A 19,426-nucleotide genomic window follows, 5' to 3' on the forward strand; every position below is an offset into this window, starting at 1 on the left:
TTGCATAAATGAGCAGTCTGGACGTGCTCAGTGTGGATCGGTGTCCGCCGGGTTATTTGACTGAATAACACATTGGCGTGTGCAGAGCTGCAGGTCAGGGACAAGAGCCTGGAAGTTCTGGCCCACACAGAACCGTCTCATCCGTTTCCATCATCCGGGTCTGGAAAGGCTGAAGGCAGACAGAAACTAGGCAGCGGCGGTTGCACTTGCATAACATTCACATTTATTTGGTTTCAAGTCCTAACACATTCTAAACATGCTTTAAACATGGATCACATTTTTCACAGGTAGTTACAGTAACAAGAGTGGAAAAGTGATTCCTGAAAAGAGAAAAGCAGACATTTCAGTGGTTTGTTGGCAGGAGTAAGTTTGATTTTTCCCTGAGTTACGCCCACTGAACTCCTCTCATTATGTGCTCCAGTACAACAGAGCTGTGATTTGACCCAGAGGCGGGTCTGAAAATGAAATAAGAATCTCTAAATCGTTTATGACAACTAGTGAAATATGATTTCTGAGACCAGAAAGTGAACCGTTAAAAAAGAAATGCCAGTGAAGTCCTGGATGAAGCACTTTGGGAGCAGCTGGGTGTTGTAACAGTCATGACCCCGCCCCCCATCTGCATCAGCTGTGGTCTCCCGCTGCCACTCAAGGACAGCGAGGAAAGCAGTCTGACCACGGCTCCGCTCATCTGTTGCAACGCCACCAACCGTCAGAGGTGACGACACTGCGGGTTACCTTGAACCGCCTCACAACAGCAATCAAGGAGAAGAATAGGGATTAAAGCACGTGCACGCGCACACATATCACAATGTGGAGAATAGAATGTACACATTCAGAAGATAACAAGGCAAGTTCTGATAAGGTAATCGTAGAAATCCAAAGCACTGCTGCGCCGCAGCGATCGATAGAACGTCACGTGAACGCTCCATCAGCACGCCGACACTGTCGTTGACAGGATTTCATCTTTGGAATTGGCTTCACGATGCGAAGGCAGGCATGAAATATGAGATCACATTAAATCAACATCAAATAAAGCATTCAAATGTGAAAAAGAAAAAACCCCTGAAGGAGAGAGTCGGAGTTTTAAAGGTGGGAAACAAACACTGCCAACAAACAGCATCATTATCAGAGGTAAAAGTAAGTATTTATACATTCAAAAAGAGAAATAAGACAGCTTTGTGTATTTGGTACAAATCTGAATCCTGGAGTGAAAACAACAAAAACATGTCAAGGAGAAATGAAGAGGTAGTTTTGGATTAGAAGCATCTATCCCTGCACACTGCAACTACAAATACAGAAAATCCAGTTAGGCAGTGAGGTGACCCTGTTGAGCTTCCAGTCTGTCTTTACTGAGGTGTAAGAATATTCCAGAACCTCCGTCTTTAACTAGATCTGCAGAGCAGATCAAAACTGTGTTACAAAATTCTAAAGAGAGGAGGAGGAGGAGGAGCTGAGTCTGGCTCCGCCCACTTGGACTGGCTCTATGGACTAAAGCTGGAGACCTTGCTCGAAAAGGACCTGATATGCCGAGGGACTTTGGCCAACAAAAGTCACGTTTGGAGATAATGTAAAAATGTGTTGCTACGGAAACCTGTAGTCACGATTTTTAAAAATGATGGGAGTCGGTTTAGGCTGGAGGCAGACAACAGAGCAATCCATGTAGTGCAGCATGACTGGGATTTAAGCTGCTCTTCTGAAGCCTGACACTCATGGGCCAAAACAAATGTCACCAAAATGTAAGAATAACCGAAATAAGTCTTGTTTTTAGATTTGTCTGCATGCACGGTCTGTCTTACACTGTTTAAGAGGTTCAACTGTTAAAACATTTGGTTTTGAAAATGACAGGTTATTTTCACCCATCATCCCTGCAGAAAACGCGACAAAGACGACATAAAAGACAATTTAAAAAAAACAAATATCATCAAAACTACAAGAGTAGATAATATGCATAAAATCAAAAGACTGATTTGTCTGAAACTTCTAAAAAGGACTGCTGCCTGATGCTGTTGTTGCAGCTGCACACAAAGAAGTGGATGGAGACCATCAACAAAAAAGCTGCTTCACTCTCCAGAGGTCTCTGGCTCTCAGCCATCCATCACCAATGCCATCAGAAAAGAAGAATGAAACTCCTAGCAATATTCGCCCTGCGTGTCTCACGTTCAGATGATATCCACACTCTCTAAATGGAGGCTTTGAAGGGAGGCGACTGAGTGAAATAAGATGGAGAAACAAAAAAAAAAGTAATTCTACAGGAGGACCTACTATGTCCTGGAAACTACATCTACTAACACTAAAAGTACATCATCATGGTCACTGAGGAACTCCTGAATGCAATACATAACACTCACTTTACCCTGTTTTGATTCAGGTCGGCAGGGACCTGAGGGAGAAAAACACACCGGTGTGGCGACAGCGGACGCCATCAGGCAGTCCAGGTCTTCAGACCTCACCGTTGCATACAAAAAACAGTCAGGACTGCATTTCATCTGCAATTCTAATTGTTTGAAAGTCATGAAACAGCTAGAAACCTTGAGGAATCCATGAGGACTCCTCTGAAATGATCATCTCACACATAACGAGACCATTTTCTATAGTGATTATTATTCAAAACATGTGCATATCTGTCACAGAGGGCATTCAAGCCTGAAGTGAGTCTCCTGAATCCACCGATCCTGGATTCACTGAGACCTGGGCGCCTGTCGCATCAAACTAAATACACTCCAAACCAGGTTAAAGTGATCATCTGTGAAATCGTGAGCTTGGAGCTCGAAATGCAGCTCTAATATGATGATCCAGAGGTAAACTATGTGCCTACAGTAACAAAGATCTGTTCACCTGCATCGCGATTCCACCCGACGTGCACTGGACAGTTTGGTTTGTGTCCATCTGGGATTGTGTTGGCCTGCTATTTTCTATTTTCACAGAGCAGACAGGTCTATTTTAAACCACCTCTGGAGTTCTGCTTACATTCTGCTGATCGAGGTGTGGTGAACATGTGAGACAGCAGAAGAGACACAAACCGTGAACCACTTCAAAGCTCTCAGTTTGAGATGCAGCACACAGACAGTAGTCTGAGTGGAAAAAGATCCGAGATTTGAATGCAAGCAATCCTGGTCCTTTAAAACTATGTTTAAAAAACGCAAATTGATGCTGAAAATAGCATTATTCGAAGTTTGTACTTTGATTGACCATTAATCTGTCTTTCAAGACACAGTAGACATAAAGTCAAATGCACTGATGGCAGCTAATTGTTCTGCTTTTATTGGAAATAAAAGTCCCTCGAAGATGGACGACGCTGCAGATCTTACTCAGTGAACTGAGCTGTCGGGTGAACGTCCTCACTGTGACTCTCTATGCAAGCATTTACAGCTGCAAGGCACCATGAATTCATGTCGAGGAAAGCCGGTGCTGCAGGGCAGGCAGAGAGCCGTGGCTGAGGATTTTCAAACCCGGGCTGTTGGCAACAGTGATGTCTGTTGGACGACACGTTTACTCCCAGTTTGGGCATTCGTTCGAGCCTTTAAAAACTAAAATGAAGCTCATTCCTGTTTTCACAGATGCCAATTTAACTGCAGTATAGTCAGTGTAGATAGTGTGTTGACAGCTAACCAAGAAGACACCACGTTCTGTGACGCTGAAGGCAGCAGAGTTTAAAAAACAAAACAAAAAAACAAAACAGAGCTCTATGATAAGAAGCCCCAACTCTGGTAGATGCATATGTGCACAAATATATGCATATGATTAGCAGCATTTTAAATGAATTTGAATGACACAGGTGTCCAATTAAGGGTCTCCCCTCTGAAAAATATTGATTAGTTTCTTATCCTGATCCTTCATTGATAAGAAATATTTTTTGTTGAGCTGTCAGCTCCCTACCCATCAGTGGGTGTTTGAAAAAAGCATTGCATAATACTTTGGTCAAGAAAAAAAAAAATCAATCAAAATCAGCAAACCTAGCTATTTTCCCTTTCCCCTGCAATCAAAGCCTTAAACCCCTAGTCTATGATTGTTAAAAATACCCGTATGCTCCTTTTACTATGATCCCACAGCTGTCACCTTAACTCTTGGAATGTTAACTTGACAGGACCGTCCCCCTTAAGCAGAATATATTTGAGTCCATGCATATAAAGAAGCTAAACTTTGCTAATAAATTTGCATCTCGAGTGTATCAAAACACTGTTTTTCAAACTCTGATTTATGCAGCTCATTTAAACATTCAGTCTCTTAATGTGCGGATGTCAAAGCATCCACAGGTTTGGTTTTAGACTGGGCAACTCTTCATTTAAAAGCAAGAAAAGGTACCTGAAAATAGCAATAACATCTTCCTGAGGTAGTCACAAATAAATGTGTCTCGCTGCCCCGTCTGAATAAAATAAACTCTTTTAAAGTCTAGTCTAGCAATGGCAACACTGACACATCGAGCAAACTGGATATACACTTGTAAACTCCAAAGACCAATGCATCTACGAGCATTTGTTTTGTACAGAAGCATGTGCACAGTGTAAATCAGCATACATTCAGCTCTGTCGTGTAATAAATATATAAAGAAAAATATTACAGAAATAAAAGAAGAAACTAGCTGCTTGTCACATTCGCAGGAGGGGAGACCGTTGCCTCAACCTGGTGTTTGGAGATGGTTTAGTTTCCAGAGGAGGCGGTCAGGCAGGGCGGTGGGCCGGTCCTGTAGCTGGTCAGGCTGGATTTGCAGGAGTGCAAGACTGCTTTGAACAGAAGCGGAAGCTGTTCAAGTGGGACATTCACCAGCTTTCCTGAAACAGACACCCCAATACACAAAAGTCAACTGCAGTTGGCATTTTGCGTTAAAAGGGAAACGTCGACTAACTTGTTTTTAGGATTTCAAACCTAAGCCATTGAAAGTAAAACAAGAAAACGGGGGGACAGAGTCTCAGTTTCCAGTGTTGAAAGGAAATCGTCGTACTCCCACTTTTGGTAGCAACAGCCTTTAAACAGCGTGTGGTTTGATTTCGCAAAACCAACTCAGTTCCATAGAACTTAAGAAACTTTTTTTTGTTCGGAAAACAAGCTCTTCTGTGCTAGCTGCAGACTAACCTTACACCAAAAAACGGACGTCCAAGACCGAAGGGTGCTGGAAATAAAATAAAAAAAAAAGGATCCAGATCCCCCCCCCCAAAAAAATCTTCTTAAATAGCTAATTATAATAAATCAATATAATTGATTAATTGCCCAGCCCTTGTAGAAACAGAAATCCCCAGTAAGCTGCAGTCTTGGGTGGACTTAGCGGCCTTACCTGCGATGTAGCGGATCTCCGGCAGACACATCATTATCTCTGGAAAGCGTTTGGGCTGGTGTGGGTATTTGTACTCGATGTAGTCCTGACACACGTACCAGTAGCGCTTGTTCAGCTGCTCGAGCTGAGAGACGTTGGACAGTCCTCTTATATCTGCAGGAAGACAAAGTTTGTCACTCAGCGAGGCTGTGATGAAACGCTGCCCCCTGTGTAGCTGTGGCCCACTTTTTGGTACCTTGGTTCAGGAAGTTGATGGCTTTCATGCAGGCGTACTCCTCATTGCTGATCTTCAGCTGATTAAACTTGCGATAGAGATAAATCAGCCTCTCCATCACTTCCATGCCGTCCTCACTGAAGCTGATGGACAAAACAAACATGATCAGGTCGCAGAAAAGGGGAAAAAAACAGAGCTGAAAGAAGCTGATTTGACTGAAAACTAGAGTAAAATGGAAGTGGGTAAAAACGAACTGCTAAACCCCTCCGTGCCTCTTTTTTACTTAGATAACGGGCTTTGAAGGCAAAAATGAGGGAGGAAATACGTCAGATAAACTCAAAGAGATTAAAAAAACAAACAGCTTCATGAAGGAGTTAAGGATTCATAAAGATGAATTTCACTCATCAAGCTTCACTTCTCTGCATTGCTGGTTCTCACACATCCAATCTCTTTCCCAAACGAGCCGTCACTGTAAATCAAACACCCACTCCCAAAACCCTAAACTAAAAGCAAATGATCCGGAGTGGCTTAGCACCGCCGTATATTAGCGCAGCATGTGTCATGAGGTCAGATAATTCAGGTCTGATTTACACAGGACCGTCTCCCCACGCATCTTTTTCCAGCTCGGGCTGGACCGGTGCGTATTTCATGAGGCAGACAGTGCTAGCCACAGCTCTGTCCTGAGGAGGCCTCCTGTTCACGGACTACTTCACTGGATCTTAACCAAGAAAAACACCGCTGAGGTAGTGAGGGACAGAAAAATCAAAGCCAGAGATAAGGCGGCTCGCTTTACAGGATGTGTTGCAGTGTAGACTCCAAGTCAAATATCTGAATGTCTATAATCGAGCAGGCTACATCTAATACTTGGTTCCTTGTGTATGGATACTTGTTAGATAGTTTCAACAAATCAGCCAAAACTGTTTAATCCAGTGGCAGTGTGGGATCAACTCTGTAGTTACAGCACAACAAAACACCAGGGGCCTCATTCATAAACGTTGCGTACGCACAAAAGAAGGCGTACGCCACTCTCTACGCAATAGTTGAGATTTATAAAAAGCAAACTTGACGGGAAAATGTGCGGTCCTTCACGCAAGCTCTGACCCAGGCGTACGCACAAAAACGGGTGAAATGAGAAATGGCGACACCGTCGGCAGATGGAAGAAACACGTGAAAGTGAAACTGACAATACTGCCTCTCATAAATAACATGAAGACTTCACAAAGCAAGTCTTACAATTAACAGCTACACGAACACCCGTTTGATCGATCAGCAGTGAAACAAACAAAAAAGATCAAACCAAAATTACAACAGAAATTCAAATGAACACTTATTTGCAAAAAGAAAAGTGAAATATGTTCTACAATATTGGCATGTAGTGCAATTCATCCTCATAAATAATAAAGTTAACAGAACGAAATAATGTACAAACTGATATTCTCGTCAGTGTGTCCGTCTGGCGGAGCGGATATAGGTGCGGGCGTGCGGACGGACGGACAGACGTACTAATTGTCTACTGGGGAAAGTTGTTTTCATATTAAAACATTTCTTCATAAGCTATGGAATTATGGTATTCATGCATATGCCTTTAGTTTGTTTTATTTTTGATAAAACAATGTGGTGTATGTCTCAACCATTCAGAAAGCAACAAGAAATTACATTTGCGCTGATGAATTTCCCATTTCCACGTCGATTATTACCGACATCTGTAGCTTGTCAGATGTAATTAAATGGAAATAAAATGCCCCATCACAATGCGTAATGACGCACAATGGCTGATCTTGCGCTCTTAGAAGATGTGGCAAATGGAAGAATTCGGAGTGAACGCATCTTTAGACAGCAAGAAGACTTGCTGGCAAACGAGGACGAGTGGCTTATGAGCCGGTTCCGACTTCCTCGAGCCGTCCTGTTGGACCTCTGCGGGCTTTTGGGCCAGCGGTACAGAGGAGCACTCGGAGGAACCACACGTGTCACCCCCCCCCCCCCCCCCCCCGATGCACTACAGCATTACGGCGTCTGCCACCGTTTGCTGCTCACGTGCCTTTTTGGCATTAGTAATGCCCACACTGCGCCCTCCAAACAACACTTTTCTCCTCTTTTCCACCTCGCCAATGATAACTTCTACTTCACATTGAGTGAAGTTACTTTTTTTTGATTTCCTCTCGGTGTGTGCCATGGTTTCGCAATCAATAAATCTTCATTTGTGGGCGTTTCACGGACTATTTATGGGCAACTATGGGCGTGTCATGAAGCCGCAAAAGCTGCACTGCATTTAAAATTGGTTGTGATTTATTAAGGGAAAGATGCGTAGGATGTGCGTGCGCACGGTATTATAAATCCGAATATTTTTGTGCGTACGCACGTCCTATGTTTCATCCGTACGCCACTTCTGACGCAAATCCTACGCAAAGTTTTATAAATGAGGCCCCTGGTCCAGTTCTCATTTCATGATACAAAGTGATGTGGATAACATGAAGGATCAGCTGTCCAGCAGCAAGCAGGACAACTTCCCTCACAGCAGCACTGTGGTTCCACTGGAATGAGATTTCATCATAATGGGAACCAATTATAAACCAACGGTAAAAGTGGATTCATTTTTTATATTCGGCAAAAGAGTTAATGAATTAGCTACACCTGGGTCTAAGGTACAGGTCACTAGTTAAGGTCACATTTTGGAGAATGATCCATTTTTCTGTAAAAAGTGAGTCTTGTTAGGATGACAGTACCTTAGCATTTGAGTGGCTGAATAAATGATAAAATATTGAGGAAAATTAATAATAATAAATATATTAACAGTGTTCTTATTAACAGTTTATTGAGTGTTTTGCAGCCCCCCCAATCTAAAGCGTGACCAAATAGGGGGTGATGTTAATATATTTATCAATCCCATACAAGCAATTTATAACTAGTTTGTGAATAGGATAAACAAATGCTAATGAATGTCTTTATAAGCATCTTAATACCACATTACTCATGCTTGTTAATGTCTTATAAGTAGTTTATTAAGGAATATTTTAATGTACTTATAAACAGCTCATTTAAACTTGTTAGTTGTAAGACATTTACAAATGCTAATTAAAGTACTTATAAGCAGCTAACTAAAGCATTACTAGTGCTTGTTAATGTCTTATAGTTTATTAAGGAGTCTTATTATAAAGCGTTACCGAAAACTCTTTGAATGAGAAGGTGTGTCCAAACCTTTGGTCTGTACTGTATCTGTTTATGAAACACTCGATTGTGTGGCTTTTAGTTCAGTAATGATCCAATTTAAGGTCAGCAAACTAAAGAAAGGTGGAAGGATTTTGCACAAATTATAGTTCTACTTTTTATTTTCCAACACACAAATTTCAGGTTTTTTCTAAAAAAAAAAAGCTGTAACTTTATCTTGAGAATTTTGTCTCTATTTCATTTAATGTTATAATTTGATCTGTCGTCACAACAGATAAGGTTTTGTTTCAGAATATTTTTGTTTATGTTTTCTCTGTGGTACAGAGCTTCTTCTTTTCACGATGAATTAGTTTACAAGACGTTTTCTGAACGCTGATAAATAAATAATGAAAACCCAGTTCTACCAAGAATGTGAAACACAGTAGTTACAATTATTAGTACAGATCAATAGTTCTCATAACAAAATCATGTCTTTTAGTAGAACTATAAATATACTATCCCGTATTCTTGAAAAAACAAATCACATTTTAGGTTTGTAACAAATGAATTAAAATTTCCATCAATGTAGAAAATCAAATCAATCAAAAATGGCTCCAGCCAAACGTGTGGACGTCGTTTTCCACTAACCCTTGGAGTTCGTCATCAGATGGTGTGTACTTGGCTGTGACGTCAGCCAGGTCTCCAAAGATCTGGGCGCTGTAGATGGTGAGGCAGGAGAGCAGGATGAGCTCCTGCCAGGTGGAGCTGAGCAGGCAGGTGTAGTCCTCAATGGAGAGCTCGCAGAAGAATGGAAGCTTCTTGATCCAAGAGATCTGGCGAAAGAGCAGCTCATCTGCCAAACGACACAGCAGGGCGAACAGCTCCACCTGTGTCACCTTGTACCTGCAGGCACACAGATCGGAGATGCAGCGTCAATAACAAAGGCTCAAAGCCCACAGTGGGGCTGGACTACACTTTGGCGCGACTCTAACAAAAAAAGTTATATTTGCTTGTGGTTTTAGCAAATTTATTGGGTGTTAAATTCAACAAGCCATGGCTTCAAAATAATTAAGCAGAAGAAGAAATGCAGAGCCTGCTTTTGCAGAGTTAGAGAATGCAAAATGAGATCAAATTGAGGCCACAGCTAAAATTGCAGTACAGCTTCAACCCTTTGACTGTGTAGAATCCAATGAGCATTTATACTGACCCATCCTCTATAAGCATCGGGGTGGTGAGGGGGGCCAAGTCCTCTGCAGCAACCAGCTGCAGCACCAGAGGGTGGGACTGTGGGTAAAGGCTGCGGGGCTGTGGGGTCAGCAGGCCAGACTGGGCAGCATAGCTGAACAGGTGAGGCAGGAGGTGATAGTGTGTGGACATTGAGGTGTTGATGTACTGGTCCCTCAGAGCTGCTGTGTAGCCGTTCATCTCTGCAGAGCGACTGGAAGTGAAACAACGGAGTGCAGGTTTTAGGGCAAAAGAGTGTCTGTGAGATGCATTCAAATTCAGATATTTTGGAATATACAGCGTATGACTGTTGTTAGGACATATTGCAAATCCCATCTCTGTCCTAGTCCTCTGTAGGACTGAAGTATTAGATTGTACATAAAAATACTGTATGATGGTGTTGAAGTAGAAAAAGAAAAGCCCATTTAATTATGCGTTTTGCCATCTTCCTCATTAATGCCTTAGTCACAACTGCCCTTACGGATGGATACAGGCTGTCTGCGGGCGTAATATGGGCAAACCTATACGGGCACGCAGGTGACCGGTACAAAATATCAGGTTGTAGACTGCTTGGTGAACCCATAGAGCGAAAATGTTCAGGCATGTGTTTTGTCTACAGACACTAAAATGACACGGAAGGTTAGTAAAGGGTGATATAGGAGGATTTTTCATTTTTTTAGACCCTCCCCCCAAATCCTCAAACTGTGCAAAGGGCCCATTTGTCCTGTTCAAGTGATAAGCGAGCGCTCCTTGCTCACAGCCGGACTGTTAGAAATAAGGAAATCAGACAATCAAAGTGTAGTTTGTGTGAACATCCGACAGGCGCTAACATAACACCGGAACACCCCACATGTGAAGGAGTATGGGCACATCACTGGTGACTAGAAAGTGGCGTTAGGGCACCGTGTGACAGCATCACCTGTACGTCATAAGTGGATGCAACTTCCATAAGCCCAACAAATACTCCAGAACACATTTACCCCACACAGTGGTTGGTACGTTCCATTTAATGCCACTAAGGAACTAGCTGCAAGACACACCTGCGCTCGCTTTCAGATGCAGTCGCTCCTTTCTACAAACCCCTGTGGCTCTAACCACCCAAAAACGCACAGCACCCATGCATGTATGCGTGACTTAGACATAAGTCTTTGCATTTTTTTCCATTACTGCTATATGAACATTGAAATCTATATAGCGACTCGTCGCATTTCGGGCAGACACTCGGCAGAATTGCAGGTTACTCCCCTAGGGCGGGTCTGTTAATTAACCCACCTGCTTAGCGTCCTATTTAAGTCAGGTGTACAATTGTTCATTCTCTCTTACCTTCAGCGCTCATTCTTTGCCCCTCCCTCCTCCCCGGCTTCCACCTGTGGGCTCCGTTACGGGGGTTGTTACCCGAAAGTGTATGGAAAAATAATTGTCTCAAGGAATTGAACGGAGCCTCATGCCAAAACGAAGTTGTGAATCAAATTGTGAATGTCATCCTAAAGATGTTGTGAAAACCTAAAGATGTCGTGAAATAAATGTTCTTCTGCAAGAGTTGTCTGACTGAAATCTGTTTTATTAAACCTACACTGTTCTTGTCAGCAAAGATTATTTTGATAGAACAAGAATTCCTCTGAAGAGCCATCAGGCAGAAAAGCTGCTAAGATAGACTACATGTTTACACAAAATGAGACTAAAATAAATGCCGTCATGCCAGTACCTAGACAATATTTGTCCTTGATGACTGCAGATAGACAATGAACTTGACTCCATGGCAAAAAAAAAAAAAAAAAAGAGATAGCAAACACAAAAAACTTGCTGCACTATCATTACCAAACCTGAGAAGCTGCATATCCAGACATTCTTTGGCTGCTGAATACCTCAAACTAAATTCTGGGAAGGATGGGAATGAGGAGTTACAATGTCAGGGTTGGATCATTATCTCAGTGATGGTGCGAGTGATGGCCCTGCACGGCTCTGCAAATGAGATGAACAACTCACTTGGATGAAAGAGTGGAGGCAGGTGATGGTTGGTTTCCTTCTGAGGCTCCATTGCTGGGAGAACTGTGGTCACTGTCACCGTTGTTCCCCCAAGTGTGCTCTGGGACGTCCTCCTTGAACTCCTGTCCTGACATGATCCGCTCTATCTCCTCCTCCGTTATCTAAATCATACACGGGATTATTGGACACTCATGCAACCACAATTTGTCTCAACTCAATGGATTTACATTTACGGACTACTTTTCACTCCACTGAGGAGAAGCAAGGACACAGTCGCACAATGGAGCAAGGAGCTAGACAAAGACAGACAGGAGGTATTGGTTGGTGTGTGCGTGAGCGGAGCACACACCAATAATAACACTTATTGTAGGTCAGTGCCATCAGAAAACACAGATGAAAATGATTTCAAAAGGTTCTACCGTCTAAGAAAATGTAGCGCCTTGTGTATCTGTGACTGGGGTCAATGCACTTTTATTTCTATCAATTCAGCGCACAAGCAGAAGCGGGCAACTCATTCCATATTTATGAGAGAGAGCTATTCTTTCTACAAGGGCTTTGCTAATAAGGCAATCTGTAAATGGAAGCCAACACTTGTGAGTTTTGCTGAATTGAACAGAAAAGTATCCCTGTCCTAAATATTGGCATGGCGCTCTTCGTCTTCCTGTCACACAATTTCCAGACTAATTTGTGTTTACAGCAATGAAATTTGAGCTCGATGGGCAAAATCAGCATCTATATAGTGGCACTGAAGCACTCAAACTCTGTTATTCAGGAGGGAGCTTGGTCTTTTAATGCGGCTGCTTCATGTGAGCATCTATAGATTTTTCAACAGTGAGAGTAAATCACAGTCTTTACCTGCACAGGCCCAATGCTTTTGTTCCTTCCTCCCGGCATGCCATCTTCTCTGATTGCTATATGATTAAAAGAAAGAGAAGAAATCAAAGTTTTCAAAACACAAAAAAGAAGCTTCACAGCTCCCCCTAGTGGCTGAAAATTGGTCACTTGTTTCCTACTTTAAATATCTGTCTTTATTGGGGGGTTAGGTGGGCATTGCATTTAAGGGATTTTTAGATTTTGTGATATAGTGTTAGGGCATATAAAACCAAACAGTCAATATTTGAGACCAGAGAGGTCACTTGCAGCTTTGTCCAGTAGATGGCAGCATGGGGCCATCAATGAACACACCAAATGTGGATCCAGCCACAAAAATGGAGCACAAATACCTTCTGTTTGAGTGACACTTTTGTCGCTTATCAATTTTTTTTATTCAGTCACGATTATTTTTCTATGTATTTTCAGTATCAGTGCCAATTATTAGTGAAAATCTCTCTCAAAGTTTCCAGCAGGTATTGTTTAAACCACAGGTATAGTATTGCTACTAGTAAACAGTGCAAGATATGAGACCAGCTCCTAGGTAGAAGTTATAAAGCAGGTTTAACCCTTTAGCATCAGAGATGTAATTGGCGACAGCTCTGCCCGGACTCACACTTTTTACCGGAAGACCCGGTTCTCCTGAGTTCGGTAGCTCGTTCCCTGTAGAGCTGCAGGACTGATCGCAGTCCGAAGTCTCCATAACATGGCGCATATGTAACAAAGCATCCTCCCTTCCCCTCAAACACAAAGCTTTAAGTCCGGCTGCTCTACTCAGAGACACGGTCGCTCGGTCCACTGGTCCACTTGACTAATCAAGTGCAGGAGAGGACTACTTCTTTTCTATTTTGTTTGTTATTTATTTTGTTAAAGTCACTTCCCTCAGTTTATACTGGACATTATTTTCATCGCGGATGAGTCATTAGTTGGTAAATAAAATAAATAAAGTAAAATAACAAATAATAATTATATAATAACGAAAAATTAAAAATGCCTCACTCAGGTGGATTACCCATCAATTCCATGGAATAGCCTTAAGGCTGATTCCCACTGGTTCATTGCGTTACGTCACTGCTGCGTTACATTGACACAAAAAATAGAAGACATTCATAAATCAATGTTTAGGCTTCTGTCATGTCTGTCATGTCTGCGTTTCATGTCTATCCCTCTGTACCGAAACACAAGCTTTACCCAGGAGTTCTATTTCCGGTCCGTTGACACGTCAAGCTTGTGCTAGAAAGCCGGGAAACCAGAACCAGGTCCAAGTTTCAAAATAAAAACTTCTGTTGTACTTTCAAAAGAAAACTTTTCTTTGTCCAACCTTATGTCATATTTACAGCAACGTGCTCATGCGTTACGACCGCAGATAACATCACCAGAGATGACGAAAGTTCCATTGTGGAAGTTTAAAAATATGGCATCACATGTGACAGAAAACATGTATTTTACAAGGACTCTGTTTGGAAGGAGAGGGCATGGGGTTTGATTCTTTAAGTGTTGGATGAGCGAACAGAGCAGGACGAACAACACAGGGGTGACGGGACAAACCACTCCTCTGGGATCCAGGGGAGATGCAACAGTCAATGTAAATAAAGTGACGGTCATGAGACGGACGCAACGCAGCAGAGACACACTGCAGACAGACCAGCGTAAAATGGGGGTTACTGTGCCAAACATGACATAAAAAGCCCTTTAATGTCAACCTGATAGTAACCGACAAACATTTTACAGGTGGAGCAACCAGAAGGTTCTACCTTAATTCAAGGTGGTGTGTGTCAAGATCTAAGGTCATGACCATTAAATGAATTACAGAAAGTCTCAATGTGAGAAAACATATGTACATTTTCTATGAACTTAGATCATTTTTTTCAGAAGTTCTGAGGTTAGTAAGTTCAAATATATGATTTAACCTTTGAGAAGACAAATTTGGGGGATTTAGCAGGTGGATAAATAACAAGTAACGGAAAAAGTAGCAGAGACACTATTAACTTAAGAGTTTGGTAAAGAGAATAACTAATAACTGTGTTTTTTTAGAGCACAAAAACAGATTCTCCATATAACAGATTTATTAAACATTAGTGATACTCTGTGACACTCATCACAACTCCACCTTTTCTTTACCTTTCCTGTTCATCCCCATCTGCAGACATTTGAGTAGGCGGCAGTACTGGCAGCGATTGCGCTGCTTGCGGGACATCTCGCAGTTCTTGTCGCGGTTGCAGCGGTACACACGCTTGTTGCAGATGCTGCGCTTGAAAAAGCCTTTGCAGCCTTCGCAGGAGATGATGCCATAGTGCAGGCCTGTGGCTCGGTCTCCACAGATAAGGCAAGTCCGTTGGTCAGCTGCATCATCTGCATAAGGGAGGAAAAAGACATGGATGTGGAAAAAAGCTCAAGAGACGTTTCCCTCAAAAAAATTAAAAATTAAAAAAATAAAAATTTAGTGTGTGCAAAATTCTGCCAAATGTGATAAGATCTCAACTTGGATCATTGATGTTAGGGCAGAGGCAGATCAGGATTTCAAATTATTGTATGCATTTCTTAAGTATTTCAGATTTTTAGAGATTATAGAGATTTTTAGAAGCATGTTGGAGTATGGAGAGGGTAGGAGTAATTAGGAGGAATTAGTTTACTTCTTCACCCACTGAAGCGGACCAAACTGTCTGCAGGGATCCCAATACTGCATTTGTAGGAAAAGGTCTGGATAAAACTGACATGGCAGCAACACTTGCTGGCTTGTAATAATCAGAACATGAAGAGACAAAAAAATAAAAATAAAACGGTTTCTTCACTTCTTTGACTGTCACACACTGATAAGCACTCTGCTAACTGCAGAGACGTTTTCTAAATTTTCCGTTACAGACTTGTTCCAGCTTTGTTAGGTTGGGCAGAAAGTACGGTAAGCATTTGCTTGTTCTCCTTACCTGAACAGCAGAAACACTAAAACTTTAGTTTAGGAAAACTGACATGGGAGATCAACAGTGCTTCCTACATATAATTGTCTTGCAAAGTGTTATAAATTAAACCAGATTAGTAATCTGAGGAGGCTGACAACGCTTTTATAATCTCCTATGTAGCTCAAGGCAACACAGCATCAAACCAATAGGCTTTGGAGGCGGGACTTAAATGTGAGCACATATCCTGATGCATAATATAGCACGTTTTATCATCTATTCGTAAACACCAAAACAGACTGAGCAGCCATGTTCCTAGCCACAGTCATATGAACTACACCCAGGTGGACTTGTTCTTAAAAAAAGAAAGTATGTATCTTTCCATCTGGTGCCATAAACCTGTGCACGAGTGACCTTATTGAAGAGAAGACTTCAAATGGATGATTCCCAAATAAAGAAAGAAGTAGGAGTCAGTATGGAAGCTCTTAAAATACAGTAGATCGGAAAAAATAATTTTTACCAAAGATTCCTCTAGTTGCTTATAAGGAAGAACTATTTCTCTAAAAAGAGTTTTGACCAGGAATGGAAAAAAAGAAAGGAGGAAGAAAGTCTTGGTGGTAAACAGAGCAGGTAGTCATATGTGGTAAGATAACTGTCAATAAGAAACATATTCATAAAGACAAAATTATTCATTTCTGCACAACTTTGCAAAATCTGTGAATACAACATTTAGTTTTACGTTTGACATGCCTGTGTTGAACACGACTCTTGCTAGTCTTGAATACGAAATTTGTCCCGTTAACTCACTGTCAAAAATACGTCACAGGCATTTGCATCGACTCCCGAAACATCGATCGTTCAAATTTACGCCTGCGTTTTGAAGTTTATGTATGAAACTCAAATGAAATAGAACTTTTTAAAATGTTATTGATCCCATATTGGGGAAATGATCTTAACAGCCATAGCTCTAGGGAAAATGGAATAAATCAGATCACAATACAGCAATCTTCACCTGGTTCCAGATGTCAGCTTATCCTGTAAACAATGCACCAGCGGATAGTTTCAGACCCAGAAGTGGTGGAAAACAGTCAAGATAATAATCTCCTCCACTTCATCCTGATTCAATCAGATTGTTCTCCCCCTTTAGGATTTTTTCTAATTCGCATCTAGAACTCGTTATTCTTGTTCATATTTTTTTTTCTTTCCTCAGACTACAGTCATCAAACTGGGTCACAGAGAGACGGATGTAGCTCTGAAAACGGCCATCATTCAAAAACTGCTGCTGTTGTAGATGCTGAATCTCACCGTAAAAAAAGACTGAATGAGCTCATGAGCTCAGGCATGGAGACCTGCTTACCGACGTTCTGTAGAGCTCTTCAAAATATAGAAATCTGATCTCACAACATCAACCATGTCTCCTGTGTATCGTAAATGAAAGATATAGTCAATGCAAATTGTGGCAACAGAGACTTCAGATAAACCTGAAAAATGGCTTTTTAGGAATTTTAGGTTTTTGGTTAAAATCATAATTAAAATACCACTGGGAACAATTTTTGTTAGAAAAAAGTCTCATATAAACTAAATACGAGTGACATCTAACCTTTGTAGAGACTCCATGCTTGAAAAGACAACAGTGGAAGCAGAACAATAGTTTCCTGAAACTGACCCATGTGGGCTTTCTGTGTTAATGATGCTCTGTCTTTAATGAGCTGCTTGAACTCCTGATATAAAAACTCCACACGGTTTGTTATTAGGTAAAGTTGTGGACATTAGAAATTATTTACTGTCTCCCATTTGCTGTTCCGAAAAATGTCATTAATGCACCCTGTAAACATTACCCTTAAAATGTGTTTTTAGGTGACCTTGCCCTCTCATCGCTTGCCAGGTGTCAGGTCTATTGATCCGGAACAGGAAGATGCAGGTGTGCATAATGACTGAACGGAGGATCTCCTGTTTACCGAAAGCATCTGTTCCACATGGTGGTCAACGGTGTTGGCAAATCAAACTGTTTTGAGAACTTGTCATAAATAGGCATATACGAATGGACTCCCAACACCTTGTATGTGAAAAGTGCTTTATAAATAAAGTTTGATTGATGAAACGCATTAAAGGTCCAACACATGATGCAGTTTTCTCATGGGAGGGACCTGATTTGAGGACTACTGTGACTTTTCAAAATGGTTGACCATGCTACTCGCCTTTATTGTGAAGTGAAATATTAAGACAGCAAAATGACCACAGTAGCATAATCATATATACTCAGCAGAGCCCATTTTCCTGGTGTATCTCACTAGAGAGATGTGACAGAGCTAAGAGCTCAGCTTCCAGTGGGGGCTTAAAGGTTTCAAGCAATAAATAAAGGTAATTAGATGGGGGTGGAGGGGTGGTAGCTGGAGGGTGGGGGTAGTCATACAGCATAAAGCCTCTCACGGATAATGAACACTGAATAGGTTCCCTAAACCCTGAAGACAGATTACCATTAAAATGGTGCGAGATTAGGTTTGCTGCCTGCAGGAGACTGTAGGGGCAGCAATACTGTACAGACAATGAGGCATCCCAGAGTGAGCCCACTATGGGATTAGAAATTAACTTTTGTAGTTAAGAACTATACCATGAGACTGGTAAATTGTTCTATGAGGAACTTCCACCAGGTACAGCTTCCTATTCTGTTTCTATTCATGCTCTGGGCAACGTTTAGTTATTGATTAAGTGTCAATAAGCAGGAGCTCAGTTTTGTCACTGCTTTGTTTTTAATTACAAGTGAAGCAGAAATTAATGGTTGAATAGAGGAAGATGGAATTAGGTTTGCTAGACAGATAGAGCTGGATGTCATCCGCAAAGCATTTCAACTAAATGTAGAATTTGCAGAAAATACTGTAAGGATATAGATAATAAAGAGGATAGGCCCCAGGACAGAGTCCTGCGGCACACCTCAAGTGACAGAAGAGGGAGTTGGATGATCAGAGTCCAGCCTGATGGGTATAAGGGAAACTAGTGAAGGAGGGATGCCAGTGATACCAATGTAAGATCATTTATTCAGGAGGGAGTGAAAGATTGGATCAAAGTTTTCACTTAAATAAAGGAGGAAGAAAATGGGTAACAGACCGCAGTCAAATGCAAGGAGGAGTGGTCATTGGTCATTTTAATGTGAACTGTTTCTGTTTTATGGTGGGATTGGAAACTGGACTGGAAGGGTTTTAAGGGTGAGGTGAGCATGGCGCTGACGGACACGCTGGAGACAGGGTGGAAGTTATGGCAGTTGGTGTGATCTGAACCATTATTGGGGTAACAACTCAAGCTGGATGTCACTAATAATTTCCAGAATCTATTCTATTCTATTCACCAGGGCCTGGATCGATTTGATTCATGATTTTTTGATTCTTTTGATCCACTCGATTCAATTAGATTCAATTTTGAATTTACACGGTTTACACTTTTATACATGTTTAGAAACACAATACCAATCTTTTTTATGTTTTGAAGATATTCATGTGAATCTTATACAGTTTACATACTGTAAGTGGTGGTGAAATAATAAACTAATGAGATAACCTGATTTCTCAAATGGAGAACCTCTAACAAAAATGTGCAGATCATTATGTTTTGCCTCTGCTGGTGGGCGTTTTAGCTTGGCCACTAGGCGGAGATCACGCTATAGCATTGCAATTTATTGCAGAAGATTGAGTAAAAAAACTGTGCTTTACCACAAATGGTTACTTTTAGGAAAAAAAAGTTAGAAAAATTCATGCCTGCACGTATAAAAGCTATTCATTTAGTCAGTATTGTATGATTAGATTGAACGATCATTAGCATTAGCCGTCCTAT

General features: G+C 41.5%; 1 protein-coding gene across 3 annotated transcripts in view; it reads right to left on the reverse strand.

Moving 5' to 3' along the window:
- Window positions 1-200: 200 nt before the first annotated feature.
- Window positions 201-19,426, reverse strand: part of nr6a1 (nuclear receptor subfamily 6 group A member 1) — a 119,017-nt gene continuing 99,791 nt past the window's right edge. For 2 of the 3 annotated variants that reach the window (XM_023958750.1, XM_023958751.1), the window contains 8 exons: window positions 14,829-15,059; window positions 12,693-12,748; window positions 11,838-11,998; window positions 9,835-10,065; window positions 9,276-9,530; window positions 5,505-5,626; window positions 5,270-5,422; window positions 201-4,769 (listed from right to left, as the gene is read on the reverse strand). In XM_023958750.1, the coding sequence (XP_023814518.1) occupies window positions 4,639-4,769; window positions 5,270-5,422; window positions 5,505-5,626; window positions 9,276-9,530; window positions 9,835-10,065; window positions 11,838-11,998; window positions 12,693-12,748; window positions 14,829-15,059 (1,340 nt within the window). In that variant the 3' untranslated portion in view covers window positions 201-4,638. Of the gene's footprint in view, window positions 4,770-5,269; window positions 5,423-5,504; window positions 5,627-9,275; window positions 9,531-9,834; window positions 10,066-11,837; window positions 11,999-12,692; window positions 12,749-14,828; window positions 15,060-15,348; window positions 15,352-16,878; window positions 16,885-19,426 lie in introns of those variants that run through there. The other variant, XM_023958752.1, reaches the window with a different exon arrangement.

This window comes from Oryzias latipes, chromosome 9, assembly GCF_002234675.1.
Source record: "Oryzias latipes chromosome 9, ASM223467v1".
Lineage (NCBI taxonomy): Eukaryota > Metazoa > Chordata > Actinopteri > Beloniformes > Adrianichthyidae > Oryzias > Oryzias latipes.